Here is a 19,510-nt window from a genome sequence, read left to right as displayed (position 1 = left end):
CGTAGTGTGACGTTATCCTCAGTCGAAAGGACCTGAACGGTTATTGCAGGCCGAATGGTTATGGTACCGACTTCGTCCGTTTGTACACTTTCTCTTTCTGGGCAGTTTAAGGTAAAGGATGGTTAACCAGGTGAGTGACTATCTTGCTCTGAAATGGACTTGGGTGTTTGAAGAGACTTGAATGGTTCTGTAGGATTCCAAAGAGGCTGCAAAACCCCAAACTACAGTTTCTTCTCATATCTTTTCATTTTGTATTTTTTCAGAAGCTGATTATAATAGGACTGCTTAAAAATTGAACAGATTTAGCAGTTCCATAGCATGAACCTCCATCTTGAAACACTTTTGCCCTCCAAAACGTCTCGCATGTTACATGACTAAAAACTATAAATACATTTACAAATCCTTTATTCATTTATTTTGCAACTGTTTGTGTAGGATCATGAGCTGCTGAGCTAATCTATCTATCTAACTATCTTTAGCGAATTTGGACAGGATGAAATGGAGTGTTTCACAGTGTTAGTTGGGTGTTATTGTACATGCACATCAGTGTTAATTGGACTCTCCGAAAACTTTACAGTAAGTTCAGATTTATCAACTTTTTTATAAAAATGATAAAGCCTCTTGGATGAATGGTGAAAGGCTTCAAGAAAAAAGATTTAAAGTCCAGATGCAATGACTCAATTTTAAGACAACTTTGCATTTTTGTGATTGTCTATGCACTACAAAAACAGGTACCCTCAGAATAAGTTATAAAACCTCACCCCATTGGCAGATTTTCCTGCCAATGGGAGCAAAAAAAACAGGGTACCCTACAAGGTAAGAAAAATGGTCTCAAATTGTATTATATTGATGCTAAAAACTGTCTTGATATATATTTTTTGCAGGACACAAAATAAGACTAGAAATCGTTTTTGCATTGTTCCTAAAAATGTTGCCACATGGCATGAGCACCACTTTAATATGGCAGTCTGAAAAAGACTATTAACAGATTTTCTGTTATGCTTTTCTTTTTTAACCAGAATACCCATTTAAACGAATCAGACTAAACCACAAAGGTAAAGAGCAAGAAAATAAAAAGCCGTGTGGAAATGGTGACACTGAATTAGGGATCATTTGTAAACCCGTGGTAAAATGGTTATCTTGGGACTGAGATCTGAGCTTGTAGTTAGGAAACGTTATTTTATTATAGTGCCAGTGCTTTTTTTTTTTACAGATGTTTTTCATGTTGTTGTTTATTTTAACAAAAGTTAATTAAAACGTTATTTAAATGATTGGGAAACCGCACAATTTGGCAATACTATTGATGCATTGAGGTGCATACTCCCACCCGTTGAGGGGTGTGCAGGTTCGCTGAAGCAACTTCAATCGATGTAGTTAGGGCGCTGCTGCTTATGTCTGAGTAAAGGAATAGCCGATCCCAAAAGTCCCCCCCCCTTGTTTGGTTTGACTGGCAGACAGACACATTCTGCCGAAAAAGCTCATTCTGAAATATATAAGTGATTCTGAAAAACAGCAATTTGAAATAAAAACAAAGCTTCTTTGGAAAATATTGATTTTGAAATCCGAGTTCCTAAAAAAAGCCATAGAATTAATTTGGAGTTTAGTTTGAATAGTTTTAAACATGATTAAAAATGAAAATTTTAAAATGCTGTTTTAAAAATACTGAACAGGTTTTTAAAGCAAAATAAAATATATTTCAGAATATAATGGCTCATTTAAAATCTGTGTGCAGGTTTTGTATTATTGCACAAGGTCATGTTTATTTTTTTAACTATGAACAATTTGGGACTCCATAATTTTGAGGTTATTGTGATAAATGATCAGCCATTTAAAGTCACAGGGAAAATTCTAAATAAAGTTTACTGTTGTAATTTTATATTTATTTTGGGACTTTGGGGATTTTCTTTTAATGACTTGCAGTTTGAAATGCTTTTGTTTGGGTTAATCAGTGTCTCCACCTAAAGGCCCGTACACACCGGGACGAATATTCGCCAGGCCTTATTCGCCAGCGTTTTTCGCCACGTTTTTTGTGTTCACACCCAGGCGATTTTCGCTGACGATGAGCCGAGCGAACATGCAATTTCATTCCCTGACATTAGATGGCGCTTAATGTAAACAGAAATACTCCTGTACACAAGGTGGCGCTGCGCAACTTTACGCTTCTTAAAGTCGCTTTTCACTCAGAAGAAGAGAGCAAGTATTTACGCGCTTGTCAGAATCATACAAAGAAAACATGAATATTTCAAGCACCAGTTGCTCCTACTGGTGCTTGGTTCGGGGATATTTGAGAATGTCCGTCATTATTTCTTCGCGGCTGTGTAGATGCAACTCGGCGTCTATCTTCTTCGCTAGTATGTGTGCTCAGAAAGGCAGTTTTGTGTTTGAGCGCCCCCAAGTTGTGTTTTACTGTAACTTCAGAGGCTCCAGACACGTGTGCAAAAGCGCCGTTCTCATTGGTCGAATAGATTTCGACTTACGCGTCAAACCAAAAAAACTACCCCGAGGCGTTTTTAAAAAGTGACGCTTTGACGCGTGGCGTTTTTTCGCGTCGGTGTGCACACTCACATTGGTGCCCTTTGTTTAGTCACGAGGCGTTAAACGTCGGCGAAAATCGCGGGCGAAATTCATCCCGGTGTGAACAGGCCTTAACTCTTTATAAAAATCCAATAGAAAAGACTTTGCCTACTTTCATGCAGCTCTATTTATCATCATGTTTATGCCTCTTTAACAACTAACCATGCCATTCATCTCATGCAGAGCTTAACAGTGTTAACAGTGGCAAATCCTTTCCATATTGCTGTGAGTTACAACAATGTCGACAAGAAAAATGTGCTCTACTCTCCTGGGTTTCTGGAGAACATTACAGCTTTTCTTTTCAGCATTCTCAAGCTGTCATAACAAAATTAACAAAACGGAGGGAAAAGTAAAATGAAACAGCGGTTTTCATTCCACAAACCCAGCCCTTTCCAACTCTGGGGGCCGAAGAGCATCAAATGGAACTATCCACCTACCATAGAGCAGGAGTCCATCACAGTCATGAAACACGAGGCACACACAAAATGGATAAAAAGCAGAAAAAGGGGAGAGCAGAGAGAGGTAGAGATTCAAGTCACAAGGCACCAAACACACAACAACAACAAAAACAACGCCACTGACGGCACAGGGATCGAGCAAAAATGATTCACTTGAACGAGGAGGCTGTTGAATTCAAAATATGGACAGCAGTTAAAATTAGTTTGAAACAGGAAAAAGTGTTGTGATGCTCATCTACTAGTCCCTGAATAAATAATTATCTAATATTTTATCTGTCATTTGCTTTGCCTTGAAAGTCTGCTGAAGGTTTCATGGATTCATGATTTACATTATTTCTATTTTAATATGCTTTGTTCTTTTTAGATGGCCAAAAACAGTCTCCTCTATTTCACTGTGCTCATTATTCTTTGCCATTTCACAGCAAAGTGTGTCATTTTTCACCAAGGGTCACAATAGAATACATCAGACATTGAAACCAACACTAATGAATAGATGAAGGTTAAAAGAGCTCTACTTGGATCCTCTCTGGCCTGCACTAAGGCTGGTGAAAGATCAAACTCAGTTAGCCATAGTCATTCTGGTCTGAATGATAAGTGTCAGCAAAACTTGCATTCTACTATCATAAGGATAAGTGGAAGTTAGACATCCATGAGAACATCTCTGACTTTCCAGCATACGTATATTAGGCCGCGGCAGCATACCTCGCCACCCTGCATGTTCTTCATGTTGAAGCCATCCTTCCCCTTCTTCCCTTTCTTGTTCTTCTTCTTTTTGCAACAGCATTTTTTGATGATGCAGAAGCAGCATGTGAGGACCAACAGTGCAGCTACTACGGCGATTGCAATGAGAGCCCACGGAGGAACTGATGGGTTTGAAAAAAAGACATGTCTTTGTTACTTTAGTTGTGTTTCTCTATAACTTTAACCAACTAAATAACATCACAATTCTTTTCATAGTTACTCACGGGGTATTTTATCTATTTCATTCAAGAATTTGCTTTTGATTTCCTCAAACATGTCATTTTTGCTGATCTCTGTGTTGTTAGAGCCAGAAATGTCCGGTGCAGTGGTGGAGACCACAGCTGGGGAGGTAGCCATGGTTACGGTGGTGCCACTGGTGGGTTCGGCGGCCACTGCCTGTGGCGTTTTGAACAAGTTGAACTTCATTGTTGCAGACTAGGGCGGGGGTCCCTGAAACACAACATGAACAGGCACAAAGAGAAGAAAAAACATTATAACATCTGGGATGGGAAGATCCCTATGAAAAGTATGTCTTACTTTTGTTCTGTACTGAAAAATGTCAGACAGATCCAGTCCAAAAACATGCTTCTTAGAACCTATTTGGATTGAGGTTGGGAGAGATTGTGATTCAGTCCAGTTCTTTTGAAGAGTCAATGCTTGTAACAAATGTAAAACTATGTTTACCATGAAAGAAAAATAGAAGTATTAGTGAGGAAAAGTAAGTAAAAGGATGAAGTATTAATGCCTAAAACGTCTTTATTTACCAAGTTACTTTTCAAGAAATTGAATTTTTACTATAGCAAAATTACTTTTACACTTATTTTTAGCCTGTAAATTTTGAAAAAAGAATGTTGAACCTCATGACCTCTTTTGACCAAAAACCCAAACTGCTTTTAAGAGCCCAAAAAAACATTTAGAGTTAAGTTTGACAATTTTTTTTCTGTGTTCAATTTGGGAAGCATCAATTAACAGTTGCCAAAAAAATTAAAATAAAAAAACAATAAATATTAAAAATAAAAACTGGATTTTTTTTTTTTTAATATCTTAAAATATAAAAGAATAATCATAACAATAAAAACTTTGAAGAAATAAAAAATAGAAATGAAACGAATAAAATTGATAATACAGTATTAAACAAAAAAAATAGAAAAAAATAAATTGAAAATATTAAAAACGTAAGAAAAAAACATTAAAAAAATAAAATAAATTAAAAAATAGAATAAAGCAAGTTCAAGTCCCGGCTGGGGGACATGAAAAACATTACATCAACGGGGGACCTTTCTGTGTGGAGTTTGCATGTTCTCCCCGTGTATACGTGGGTTCTTTCCGGGATCTCCGGCTTCCTCCCACCGTCCAAAAACATGCTTCATAGGTTGATTGGCAACTCTAAACTGTCCATAGGTGTGAGTGTGAGAGTGAATGGGTGTGTTTGTGGACATTCTACCCTGCGACAGACTGGCGACCTGTCCAGGTTGTCCCCTGCCTTCGCCCACAAGTGGCCGGGATAGGCTCCGGCAGCCCCGTGACCCCGAAAGGGAAAAGCGGTTAAGAAAATGAATGAATGAATAAAGCACATCTACGTAAATATCTAAAAACTAAATAAAAGAAAATTGAAAATGTCTAAAAAATAGAAAAAAAAATCCTAAAACTGAAAATATTTTAAAATTAATTACAGTACTGTAATACAAAAAAATGTGTCCAAATTTGACCCTCTGGGTTCTCCAGGGTTAATATATCATTATGTGTATTTGATTACTAAAAGTAATCAAATGAACAAGAAACAATAAACTTTACCACAAACTGGATTAAAAACAACTTAACTGCATTTCAATACTAGTATTTAATGGGTGACAGTGACTTTTTGAAACTGTGCACAGTTCAGTTTAGAAAATCCAGCAATCTGTTTCTTGAGTGTTTTACGAAGTGAATTATTAAATATAAACATTTGTCGAAATAATGTTTTATAAGAAAATTTATATTAACACAGAAATCGTTTTGTAGAGTCTAGAGTTACCTAAATGGTGTAACAAACTAAGGCTGAGCCATCCAGCTTTCTGAAACTGGTTAGCCTTAATTTTGCCTAATTTTTAAAGAGGAACACACAAAACAGGTACAAAATAGCAACAGCCTTTAAAATAATTAAACATCTCTTCTCTTCTCTTCTGTTTCTGTTTCTATTGTGTTGATTGTTAATGCAATGATTACAAACCAAGTTTCTTAATGTTAAGTGCAGAATCTACTATTTAGTTTGCTCTTGAAAAGTAGATCTGAGCTCATCACAGGCCTAAAGAAAAAGTGGCAACTTCATTTGTAGTCATGATTTTATTGTTTTTTTTTTCCAATAGTCAAAGGTTTTTCAAAAAAATGTGTAGATATGTGTGGCAGAGTGAATAAAAAACATAAAAATATTTTTTTGTAAATATTAGTTCAAATCTGAGCAAATGTCCTGAATTCCAGGTTAAAAAACATGTTGTTTTTCTGTTTACATTGAACAAAAAATATAGTCAATTGTGAGGATTCACAGTTTCTGATTTTTTTAGGTAAATCTGAATGGTTTTAATGGGAACCATCCCTCTTCTTAACACGCTATATCACTTTCGCGGTCACAGGGTTGCTGGAGCCTGTCCCGGCTACTGTTGAGTGAGGGCAGGTACACCCTGGAGTGGTTGCCAGTCTGTCGCTGGGCACACAATCACTCCCACACAAACACACCTAGGGGCATCTTAGAGTAATTATTACCTATGAAGCTTGTTTTTGGACTGTGGGAGAAAGGAAACCCATGCATGCACAGGGAGAACGTACAAACTCCACACAGAAAGGTCCCAGCTGGGATTCAAACCAGGGCCTCCTCGCTGTGATGTGAAAGCACTAACCCCTGCGTCACCATGCAGCCCTTATATGAACCAAATATAAAAAATTAAAAAAAATGAGAACACCCAACACAAACTTTAGATAACTTTGTATTTACTGATTTGCAGACCACAGATCAATAAGTACTATGTTTGCAGCACACGTGTTTTTGAGTGGACCTCTCATTCTATTTAATCAGAGGTCTGATGGTCACAGTTTCTTTCCCCCGTTGAAATATCATCTGGTGTTGGCCCTGGATCAGTTGCTAAGCAATCCTGACAGTTCCTATCAGCAAAACAGAATTGCCCACAACCTGTCTATGACTGTAGCTGAGGTGATCAGCCCATCAAAAAAAAAAAAAAATAACACCTGGCTCCTGGCCATCTTCAAGTCGCTGCCCAGGCAGCGGGCATGTGCATGATATGAATGCAGACTGCCACACCAGCCTGGGATGCATGACGGTTATTAAACGAGACGCAACAGTAACCCCGTCAAAAAAAAGTGTCACTGTGTCTTTTTGGTTGATTTAGGCCTCACACAAGTAATAATAAGCCTGATATTAAGCATGAAAGCAGCAGTTAGAAACAAAAACTGTGCATATTGGCAGGCAACATACTGATGTAGTGCAAGAGCAAGTGCAGTTATAAGTTCAATGACTTAAGTCATTTATAATCTGCTTCCATGAAAGAAATTAATACTCTATGATATACCAGTGCTGTTTCCTCATCTTTTAATCTACATTTTGTCACTGAGATTGAACCACTCAGTGCAAATTTGCTGTTTAATTTCTGCAGCTGACCAGTAACATTCGGGACAGACTGTGAAGCATCCTCACTTAGAAGTAAATAGCTGTTAGAAAATGCAATTGCACAAGAATAGTTTTTTTAAGGTTATGTAGTTGAAGAGTGCAAAAAAAGAGCTGTTTAGATTCAGTTTATTTCACACATCTGTACCTACAGTAAATCGACAAAGATCAAAACAGATCTCACCAGTCAGATGAGGATTTCTCCCTGTGAGGTGTCCCATCCAATATCACTATGTGATGGAATACAGTTCCTCAGAGCTCTAGTAACATAGTCTGATCTCTTCCATAAACAGAGACTGCAGTCTCCTCTCACTTCTCTCCACTGCAGCAGAACACCCCCTCCTCTTCCTCTTTCCAATGCTAAACAACTCCCCCATTTTCCACCCTCCCAACCCACATCTCCCTACTTTCATTCTCTCCCTCAATATACTCGCACATGCAACCTTTTTGCCTCCTTTTTTTTAACCAACGTCCATCTTTCTTTCCCTCTTAACCTTATTTATAATGCTGGTCACACAGCTAAATGCAGCCCGCCACTTTCCCCTAGTATTGGAGGGCAGAACTAAAAGATCAATAAGCACAAGCTCCAGGTTGAGGGACGCCACAGTTTGCAACCACGACTAATAAAGGACAAGCAAGGCTCACAGGACAAGGGATAACAAACTTTTTAAAGTAAAAAATATTACCACAACAGCTCCACTGATTATAACACGATTATTCCTATATTCCTGTATCAAAAATATGATCCTTCAGGGGAGATCCCTCCTTGATAAATCTTTTGCCACGAACAGCTAAATAAAAAAGTGATTACTCCAACTTGTCTGCTTTTTGCTGATCCTCAGGAGACCGTGATGAGAAGAATGAGCTGCTTTCACCTTCCTACAAAACAAGGCACTGCTAACATTGTCAACATTGTCGATACTTGGTGTAAGAAATTTGCTCAGAGCTAAAATTGACCCCAGATGACCTAAATGTTTAAGGTTTAAATACATTTGTAATGTCTCATGTTGGTTTCTAACCCTTGATCTAGCTGAGAAGCTATGAATATCTAGCATCCTTCTCCGTTGTTTTTATGAGCTCCATATTTTTAAAATACAGAACTATTTTTATTCACTGTTCTATTTTACAGAAAAACACGTTATGTTTTATTGTTCAGCTGACAGTTTTTAGACAGGCTTGGTGCAGTTTGCGTGGTGACATTTCACTGCAATGAGCCACTCCAACCAAAAGAGGGCAAGAGAAATATATAAAACTGCTGAATCTGTGTGTTATTCCCTTTTTTCTACCTTTTTAAAAAAAAGAGTATTTATTTTGTAAAAAAAAGTAATGCACACATTATTCCATTTGCTGCGTAGCTGTGGAATCAAATACAAAATACAAAAAAGATGTTTAACTAAAGATTAAAAAAAGTTTAAATCAATATTTAAATCCTATCAAAGCAAATGGTAATAGTGTTATTGGTATAACTTTAAGATTGCTAATTGATGCAAGGACCATATTAAATGTTTAGTGATCAACAGGTTTTTCAAAAACAATTCACTTTACTTTACTTTACTTTACTTTACAATTTGGGGAAGTACCTCACCTGACAAACATAACAATTTCTTTGTTTTTTTTGTTTTTATTTTTTATTGTTTTTATATTTTATATCTGACTGAGTTCCCTCTTTTACTTTTACATATGTCCTCACTGCTTCTATAGTTTAGTTATCAAATTACAAATAATGTCATAAGTTGTGACTTTAGACTTGTCTTACTGCTCATGTCGGATTGGTAAGAATTTGTTTTTCTATCATCTTCTTTTGTAGTCCTTTTTAATTGTTGTTTAAATTGTCTGTGGTTCTGTTTTGTCTTGTTTCTGTTTTTCAATCAATCAATCAATCAATCAATCAATCAACGTATTACTTGTATAGCACTTACAAAAACAGAGAAACCAAAGTACTGAACAAAAAATCAAATAAAATCCATAAACAATGTGATACAATAAAGAAGCGATAAAAAAAAACAATGAAATCAATTAAGCAATAAAAGCAATAAAACAATAAAAGAACAAAATTAATAAAATATCTGCTCACTGGAGTTAAAAGCCAGAGTAAAAAGAAGAGTTTTTAAAAGTGTCTTGAAATTACTTGTGGATGTGGCAGACTTCACAGAAAAGGAGCATTCCAGAGTTTTAGAATCTCTTACTTTTTGCTCCTGTGTCTTTAAAAACAAAAAGTGAAGTCTACTTTACAGTCTTTGACTTCACTTATTAGATCTTTTTTTTGTTGTTGTTCATCAAAAATAGATGCTTCTTTTCTCAAAACAACCCTTTTCTGCATGTCAAGGAGAATTAAACAGGTAATAATCAATAGAACATGTATCAAAACAAGGAAACATTTTCTTTTAATAAAATGTAAACCCCACTTTATTAGTTATTATAGGTTACACAAAAGATACAGAGATGAGAAACAGCTTTCATGTTGACTAAACTGCCAAAAGGCCTAACTCTCTATTGTAACATCATTTATTAATTCCTTTGAAATGCATCTGATTCAGAACACTGGTTCTTTCAGGGACATGAGCTGTCACGTTTTGTTTTGTTTTTTTTAACAAAAAGAACAAAAGGAAAAAAAAAAGATCTTTCTGATTGTGCAAAAGGCCACACAAATCAGACACAAATTAGAGGTTGAAAGTGCAGCAAATGGCCTTTTATCAAAGTACTGAGGGAAAAACGTACGCAATGAACAGAAAGGAGCACGTGCAGAAATGTGCTGGGTGTCTTGGGTTGAGACAACTTGCCGCCTCTGAGGCAGCAAAACGAGATGTGGGAAACATTGCACCCCTCTCAGCTCAAACATGGAGTGCTGCAATGCAGGGGTGCAACAAAGAAATGCAAAGGTACAGGCCATTTCTGCATAAGTCCATCACTCAAACTGGTATAGCATTTTTCTAGTCTGTCCTGATTTTGCTCATCTGCATTTCACTTTTCTTTGGTTCAAGTGCATATCCCTGTTCATTATCATCACAGGAAGCTGGTCTACCTAAACTTTTGTGCTGTGTCAGAGGATTTTCCCTTAACTGTGTTAGTGGGATGGTGACATTAGTGAAGGACAAAGGAGCAGTTACAAAGAGGTTGGTTTTGTAATGACTCTAAACCTTTCCAGCTATTATAAATTGTCTACATGTGACATGTGTTTTGTCAAAAATATATTTTTATTTATTTTAGAGTTTTTAAGCCCAAAAAAAGCTGTTTCAGACTCAGCCAGAAATAAATCTGGACTGGAAGTTGAGTTCGAAGCTTTTACATTTCTGAGTTATGGTCAAATGGACTATTGCTTTTAATATTGGGCTATATAAATAAAATTGATTTGGATATTATGTGTTTTTACTTGCCATGGACTACATTTTAATCAGATAAGAGTTGGTTATTGTAAATTGTGTATGATGCATATTTTAACTTACCGTTGCTGTATAAGACTATCCTAAATGTTACCTTTAAGACCAAAATTACACATTTTGCAAATGTACAATTTCAAAGTAAATTGCTTTAAAAATTGACATTACCTGTGCAATACTTTTTTTATAGCAGAGCATCTGAGTCATTGCAGTGACACAGATGTTGCCCTTCAAACTTAAAAATAAAGTAATCTAAAAACAATTGCAATCATTCTATAAATGCAACGTGGACACGTTCAGTTTAAAAACACTACAAACACTAATTTGGCTACATGATTTTGGGTGATTTTTTTTTAGACCAGTATTACCATTAAGCCATTGTTCCAGTCTTTTCCTCATTTAGCTAAACTATAATTGAAAAATATTTAAAAAACATATTTTTTATGATTTGGCATTGTCATTATTAGACTTGAGCAAACATTTGGGCTAACCCTCAACACATGTAGTCACAGGGCCCCAGTTAAGCAGAATTAACTGCTGTGGTAGAACCCAAAATGTGATGTTCACTGGGATGCAGGGTTTCAAGAGGATGAAGGAAACTGGGTTGTGTATGTGTTCACAGTTTTGTTTGCAAAAAATGAGTTTATTTACTTGCTTTAACAAGGAAATAAAAGTCAAAGGGAAAGTCAAAAATGAAATACACACACCCAAAAAAAAAAAAAAACATCACTTATCATTGGTCGTAATCCAAAAAAAATAAGAAGAATTTTGGTCTGATTTGGGGGCATTCTTGGGTTTTATAGACTACTCACTGAACTGAAAATCACAGGTTACTGTGTTTTGGTCCTGTTTTTTTGACTCATCAAACAAGAAAAACTCAATTGTTGTTACTCAGTTCAAGTAAAACACACCACTGCACAAGTTCCATGGAGAAGTCAGAATGCACAATCAAAACCAGAGGACTGATATAAATGAAAATTCATTTATTTTAGCCTCCAATTCGTTTATCTCCACCCCCACATACTCACACTGTGACATTTAAAAATGACTCCCAATGTAATTCTGATTTATGAGGCTTCTGTGGGCTGTCAATAATCAACCGGTCCAGCAGGAAATCACAGTCCAGACAGCTCACGCCCCTCTACCCTTCCTCACTGAGCAGCCGTTATAGCTCATTCAAGGCTGGGAGGGGGTTGTTTTAAAATGAGTGCTCTGATAGTTCGTTCATCAAATATGAGAGAGAAATGTTCATGAGGAGGAACTTAATAAGCAGTGATTTCATCTTTGGGCTGGTGCAACAAAGTTCGTCTGTTCTTGAAAAGTATTTTTCCTAATTATAAGTGGTGCAGTCTACTGTTAATATATTATGCGGAAGTCTATGAAAGTTTCACAAACTATAACCAAAGATGACTGAAGTATTGGGTTTTATCCGACAGAAGGAAACTTTTTTAGTGAGTGATGCAAGAAAAAGTTATTTTAATACTCCATTAAATGAGTTATTACAATATCTGAAAGCAGGAAAAAAGTTGGAATTCTAGTCTCCTCATTGTCCTGTCTTTACTTTCTGAAGTTTCAAGTTGTCTGGTCATTATACATATAACCTGTGTTATCTTCTCCATGATGGAACTGGTGTCATCTTAAAAAGTCATTTGCACTTTGACTGATGATACTCTTCTTGACCCTTAGAGTCTGGCATAGCCAGACAAATATTTCTCTATGTTACTTTAAAGGTGTAAACAAAAGGGGAGGATGAAAAATTCATTTTCAGAGATAGATGTAGCAGAGAAGATAAAGAACCACATCCCATCACTGGTGAATGATGGTTTGCCCCAGTGCATAGATCTGGGACATCATGACAAAGTAGTGCTAAGGGGGGAAACGCATTAAGGGGCACTACTTCAGGATCTGAGGTTGCTCTTCTGCTAGAAAAATCTTTCAGACTCTGTATGATTGGTTTCTGACTTTTATATTGTTTTGTTTGTTTCTACACACAGCTGTTTTAGGAACAAGTCAAAGACTGAATATTGAGGAAATCACACAGTTCAAGCAGCATTTGGGGGCCATGCTGCCTTATTTAGCATCCCTAAAAGGTGACCAGACCTTTTCACTGCCCCACGCTTTCCAACAAAACAGTTTCCAACGTTGTTGTGATTTGTTTTCTCCTTGTATATTAACACCTAATTGAGCTGATGTAAAAATGGACTCTTGGTGTGGGGTCAAATCAGAATCAGCTCAAGGTGAATGAAAAACCAGATTGTAAACTAACGTTTTGAAAGGAAGACATTAGAAATTTGAAAAAAAAAATGAAAATTTGAAACTAAAATTGTGAATTTGAAAAAAAGGGGAAATTCAATTTGAATGAATAAATAAATTTAAAAATGAAATTGTAAATAAAAAAAAAGGAAACTTGAAAGAAATAAAAAAATGTTGAAAAAAAACAATTATAAAAAGAAAAAATAAACTTCAGACTATCACCAAAGAAAAAAAATTCTTACGTGTATTTTTACCTTTCTTTTTTCATTTTTCCCTTTTTGCCTTCAGTTCTCTTTTTTTAAGTGATTGGTCTGCAGCTGATTGAGCTTTCATAGCTGCCAAATGAAGTAAACTATCCAAAATACTAGACTGTGCAGCTGACCAAATGTGAAGACATCCTAACCATCTAGTTTATCTAAAAGACAGACACAACACAGGTCCATGTAGATGTTTCCTAATCAGACACACACCAGTGTTAGACAAAAATTGAACTTTAAGGATGTTTAAGTCAATTTCTGCAGGCACTGTTTTAATCTAGAGCGATTACAAATTTGTCACATATGTAATCGAAAAAGCTGAGACCTCAAACCATTAAAATTAAAATGCATTTGGCAGTAAATCCTGACAAAAATGTGTTTATACGGCTATTGTCTCAAAAATGATCTAGTTGACATATTTTTGCCTTAACTAAGTTTCTGAAAATGATTGCACATTTTGTAAAGGAACCTATAAATGACACAAAATGTTGGGCTCTGAGTGTTCATTTAAAAGCCTGTTCCTTGATTTTCTTGTTGTTTTAACCAAATCCCTTTTTATCTTTTTCAAACATTTTTTTTTCAAACATTTTTTTTATTGAACAGCTGTTTTAGGCTCAGAGAAGAAGACAATCCACACAAAGCATGAATATAAAACATATAGAGCACAAGCTTGCTCTTGTAAAAATGTCCCTGCTCTTTTTAATTTGTTAAGCCTTATAGAAGCTTACTTAGATTCTTACAGGTATTATTCAGTTATTTAGTTGTGGAGCTGTGCCCTGTTCAATCATGACAATAGACATCGGTCACCAAAAACCAAAGCAAGTATCTATTTAATTGATTATCTATCTTCACTATGTCTGAGACCATGGTTTCAGTTGTTCCATGTCAGATCTTTGCTCTTCAATACTTTTCCTAAGCCTTGGAATGACATATTTTGGTTACACAAATATTAGTGTAAAGACAGAAATACGTGGACATTGCTTAAAAATGTTTTTTAGAAATATTTACTGTCCAATTTATAAATTCAAGAAATAATTTGCCAAATGCTCTTTGTTAACTATCGGTCTAAAAAATGCTTGTAAAAAGAAAAATAACTTAAAAAAAATTCTTTGAACGAAGGACAAGAGAAAATGAACAATGATATAAGTCATACAAAAATTAACCAAAATACCATACACTTCAATAATCTACTGAATGAAAATATAAATGTGAAGCGAGTCTGGGAAATATTACATAACATCGTTAAAAATGGGACAAAAAAGCGAATATATCCAGATTACTTTACAGATAAGAAGGGTCAAAGCCACAACATCAATGAAGCAGCAAATGGTCTCAATAACTATTTGGTAAATGTGGGTCCACAGTTGGCAGCGGAAATTCCAAAATGCAAAACCAGCAAAGACAATAATCCACTCATCGAAAAGATCCCGCACTCAATCCTTCGCTCATGTAAAAATAAGCTTATCTCAATTACAAATAAAGTCAAGAGTAAAACTCAAAAGACTGTAAGGATATAGATATGACAGTGGTGAAAACGGTAACTAACAGCATCTCTAAGCCTCTAACATTAATGTAACTTATCATTACAAACTGGAAGATTCCCAAACCAAATGAAAATAGCAAAAGTGATTCCCGTAAGAGCGGAGACAAACACATATTTACAAACTATTGACCTGTTTTTCTCCTTCCACAATGCTCAAAAATTTTAGAAAAAATATTTAATGATAAATTAGGGACAGTTATTAATAAACATAACATTATAAATAAAAACCAATGTGGTTTTAGAGAAAACAGATCAACCTCATTGGCTATCATTGATGATGTGGAGGAAATCACAAATGCTCTGGACAAAGAGAAATATGCAGCTGGAATTTTCATTGACTTAAAAAAAAAAAGCATTTGACACTTTTAATCATGACATCCTACTTGACAAACTGGAAATGTATGGGCAACCCAGTCTCATTCCAAAACGTGCAGTAGCTACATTTGTCTCTGTGGGGTCAAACGTAGCTACTACCGGTACATGTTTTGGGATGAGACTACTATAGGTTGGTATGGGATAAGAGGCCTAGCGCTAACTTGGGTCAAAAGCTTTTTAACAGGAAGAAAACAACTGGTCAAAATTGATGAATTTACATCAGATTCTTGTTAGTATTTAACAACGAAGAGCATAGTGCAACATGTTTTTGCATACTTTTTTCTTAAAGAAGACAGCTGGCCTTTTTCGTTAAATGTTTTTTTGGCAGGATCTTTTTTAACAGCATTTTTAGCAATTTTATAAGACAAATGGATTACTTCACTGCATTACATCTTTCTCTCCTGATAAAAAAAAAACACAACTGAAGTTTTACAACTTTAAGCGTCATTGAAAAAATTACTAAAAATTCAAATGTTCAAAAAGAAATTGTTCTTTTCGTACTCAATACAAATGCGTCTTGAAAAGTTTTGCTTTAATCAAATATGAGTACAGGGAAAATTATTTTAGGAGCAACTGGTATTATTCAGTTCTCACTGGTCAATATTAATTAAATCGTTTTTTCATTGATCCTACATAAATGGTTCCAGTTCTCGGAGCTTACTTTTCTAGTTGATTTTTTCCTCCATTTTTTACTGTAGGGCCTCCTCAGACTTGGCATCAGAAGATTTAGAAACCCCTCTGAACCCCCAGATGAACACAAAAGCTAAGGCTTGTTTAGCACCTAATGGCTTTTTATTTCGGTTCCAAACGACCTAAATTCATTTTTTTTAAAGCAGGTTTTTCAATACCTGAGCATTTTGATAAATCTTTCTCTGTAGGAAAGCCAGCAGGAAAATCTGGTCTTTGGCATCCTCACGAGTGATGAGTCCAAATGATTTAATTCATCAAAACATAACCCACCACCTACAAGGGACACCACTGCAACTTTTTGGATATTCTGAACCAAAAACAACTTAGATGTTCTTTCAGTGACTGATGTTACTGGTCTGTGAATAAGGATAGTGGAGACAGAATTATGGGTTGTAGTGAAGCTTCCCATTACATGAACCATCAAGCAGCAGAAATGGTCTTCTTCCCAAGAGGAGCTGAAATGTGGAGACATAAAGGCAGAAACTGCAGTTGACAGAAGTGGCTTAGACTTTCATATTTAAATGTTTCAAATTATGTTGGTAGTACAAAATCTCTACTCAGTTTAAAGAGTTCCTTGATTAAATTGAAGAAGAAATGTCAAGTACTTTAAAATTTAATTCATAATAATAGTTCTTAATGCAGAAAAATGTTTTGTGAAGAATTCCATTAATGGTACTTTTCAAATGCTGTGTTTGTATTTATTATGCAAAGTCTTTGACACTATACAAAAGTCTTATGCAGCAATCCTCCAACTAGTTTGCCTGAGCTATCTATCTTTTTAGTAAATGTTTTTACCCCAACAAAAAGCCTTCTGAAATTTTGCAGAAGTGGTTTTCTCGATAATTGTTGCTACTATATATACTTTTTTTTAACATTGTGTTATGAAAGATAGGTGAAAATGTGTTTTTTTGCATACCATTGACATAAAACGTCTTGAAATGTCTTTTACAAGCATCCAATCAAGCCTCAGTTGATTGTATTTTTTATAGTCACAAGGGAGTCATGCTGTCCATGTTAATTGGAGCTTACTCTGCCCACTTCATCAATTTTCTGAAAATTGGTCAGAAGATGACACAAAGTTAAATGAGAGTTCAATTCAATTCAATTTCAATTTCAATCCAATTTTATTTGTCGTCTCGATGGGCTTCAAAGTAAAACATGAACTCAAAAGGATCATGAATACAAAGAGTTCAGTTGAGTCCATCCAGTTGTTAACAAAAACAGGAATAAAAACATTTGGTCATTCTAGGTTGGCTTCAAATTTGTGAAGTGAATGTGGGAGTTGGCTCTCAACTTGCTGGGAAAAAGTAGTTTGTTTTTTCATTTAAAAACATGTTCTACCTATCTTGTTAGACTTTCATTTTTTGTGTTTTGTCATTATCTTCCAATTTAAACGACTGTGCAGATACGGGCAAATCATTAGTATGTTTTGCCAAAAACATATGGACCTTTAGGAGTCAAAAACAAACCACGAGTTGGTTTTAGAGACTATTCTCAAGTGGAAACAGTTTCTAAGAAAAATGATTGAAGTTAGAAAGCCCAGCCAAGTCTAAAGGACTACCAAGCCTCATTTTAATGAAGGAACTAGTGTTCTTGCTGGGGTCACATGTCACATGCATTAATCATTGCTAAGCTCTGTCTTTCTCAATAAAGAATATTAAGCAATGCTCCAACATCAAATTGTGTTTGTTTTATAGTCTACCGTTCAAGTCTTTACCTGAACTGTATTTGTATACTGCATAATGTATGAAGATATACTGTTACTGTATTTATATATATATATATATATATATATATATATATATACACACCATATTTATACTGTATTTATATAGATACCTATACTACAGTGAAGTCTTACATAAATGTTCAACTCTCAATCAATGTTATTGTTGACTGATATTTACAGACAACACTTCTGACAGGTCAGTTTTCTAAATATTCCACACAATGAGGTAGCCATGGTAATCAAAAGATCCCAGGCTCGGTTCCCGCCTTGCCCACCCATGTGTTAAAGTGTCCTTGGGCAAGACACTGAACCCCACACATGCTCCTGGTGGTTATAGATTGGCACCAGTGTTGTTTGGGTGCTTTAGAGGTTGTAAAGCCCTTCACAAGTATATGCCATTTACCATAATGGGCTTATGTTTGTGTTTTTATTGATAATGTCTAATGAAATGTGTGTGTTACACACTAAAATGTCTTCAAAAATAGATGTTTCCCTTCAGATGGATCCATTTTCACTGGTTTAAAAAAGAGCTTTTTGTAGAGCTTTTTGAAATGTAAAATTCTCCAATAAATTTACAGATGTGAATCTTGTGTGACACTACAGGATCATCAACCATTTAAAGACGCGTAATCAAGCAATTTTATGGCAATCCAATAAACCTGTGCTGAAATACTCAGAGTGGAACAGAAATAATGAACTCACCTGGCAGCCCATCAGCAATGGCTGCATGACTAAAGGACATTTCTGAATGTTTCCCATTGAGGCTCCTGAATGATCTTTAGAAGACACATCTACATGCCTTTACCAGCAAAACCCAGATAATCTCTGATCTACTGTAGGTCAGGTCAAGTTGAGAAAGACAAAAACATGATAATGGGAGGAAAAAAATGCTCATCAACATTAAAATTGTAATATACTGTATTATAGTTTTTTGTTTTAATTTTGTTTCACAATATTAGCAATTTAAAAATGATGGTTAAAAAAGTACTGAATTGAGTTGTAATCCATAGATTTGAAAGCCAGTCAGTTTGAGTATATGTTGAAATGGGTCTTCCAGATGTCGCCTAAACCTCCAAAATACGTACTGCATCACAAAATGCACCAATAAGCGTGAGTGTTTGCGTACTGTATTTGTGTGGGACAGATCACTGTGCAAAGATCACTTATGTTTTTCTATAGCAGCACAACTCTTGATTCACCTCTACGGACGCCAAAAGAAAGCCTTCTTCTGCAGAAAACCCAAAGGAGTGTCCCAGTCATGCACTCACAACCCCCCCTCCCCCTCCCCCAGGGACTCCAGAAACCACTGCGTCATAATCAGTGAGTTACATACAAGCACAGATCAATCTCCCACATCTGTGCCCGCACAGATGATGAAAGAATAGAGGCATGTCTGTAAGAAACAGCAATGAGTAAAGTGAAGGAGATGCCAATAACGTACACTGTAACAACAGTGTAGGAAAATGTACAAAACACTAAAAGTATGTCGGATTGCCATAGTGTCAGTGGTTGCAATGATCTTCCACGCAAGAAAAAAAAAAAAAGCTGCAGTGGACTTGGTTACCAGAATGACTGTGAGTCAATTGGCCAACAAAAGCTCTGCAGACTCTGATGTGGACCACTCTGCTGGCTCAGCAAATCTGACTTTGCATTTACTCTCTCTTAGCCTTTATGCGAACCACTTCCCCTCAGTCTTGCAAACACTTGAGAGAATTAAAAGAAAACACACAAACTAATATTGTAGTTTAACATAAAGTTTACACAACTTTTGAATCTAAAAAATGTTTTCCATTTCCTATAAAAATTGTCAACAATTTTTTTTATTTACTAAACAATGACACCACACTAATGACATAAA

At 35.7% G+C, this 19,510-nt stretch overlaps 1 protein-coding gene across 5 annotated transcripts in view; it reads right to left on the bottom strand.

The window, feature by feature from the left end:
• Positions 1-19,510, bottom strand: part of LOC101157206 (synaptotagmin-2-like) — a 29,065-nt gene that overhangs the window by 8,588 nt on the left and 967 nt on the right. For 4 of the 5 annotated variants that reach the window (XM_011475002.3, XM_011475003.3, XM_020703245.2 and 1 more), the window contains exons 3-4: positions 3,998-4,223; positions 3,735-3,895 (exon numbers count right to left, since the gene is read on the bottom strand). In XM_011475002.3, coding sequence (XP_011473304.1) covers positions 3,735-3,895; positions 3,998-4,199 — 363 coding nt within the window. In that variant the 5' untranslated portion in view covers positions 4,200-4,223. Of the gene's footprint in view, positions 1-3,734; positions 3,896-3,997; positions 4,224-7,612; positions 7,742-19,510 lie in introns of those variants that run through there. The other variant, XM_020703244.2, reaches the window with a different exon arrangement.

This window comes from Oryzias latipes, chromosome 5 (assembly GCF_002234675.1).
Source record: "Oryzias latipes chromosome 5, ASM223467v1".
Lineage (NCBI taxonomy): Eukaryota > Metazoa > Chordata > Actinopteri > Beloniformes > Adrianichthyidae > Oryzias > Oryzias latipes.
This window is presented reverse-complemented; position numbering and strand designations above follow the sequence as displayed.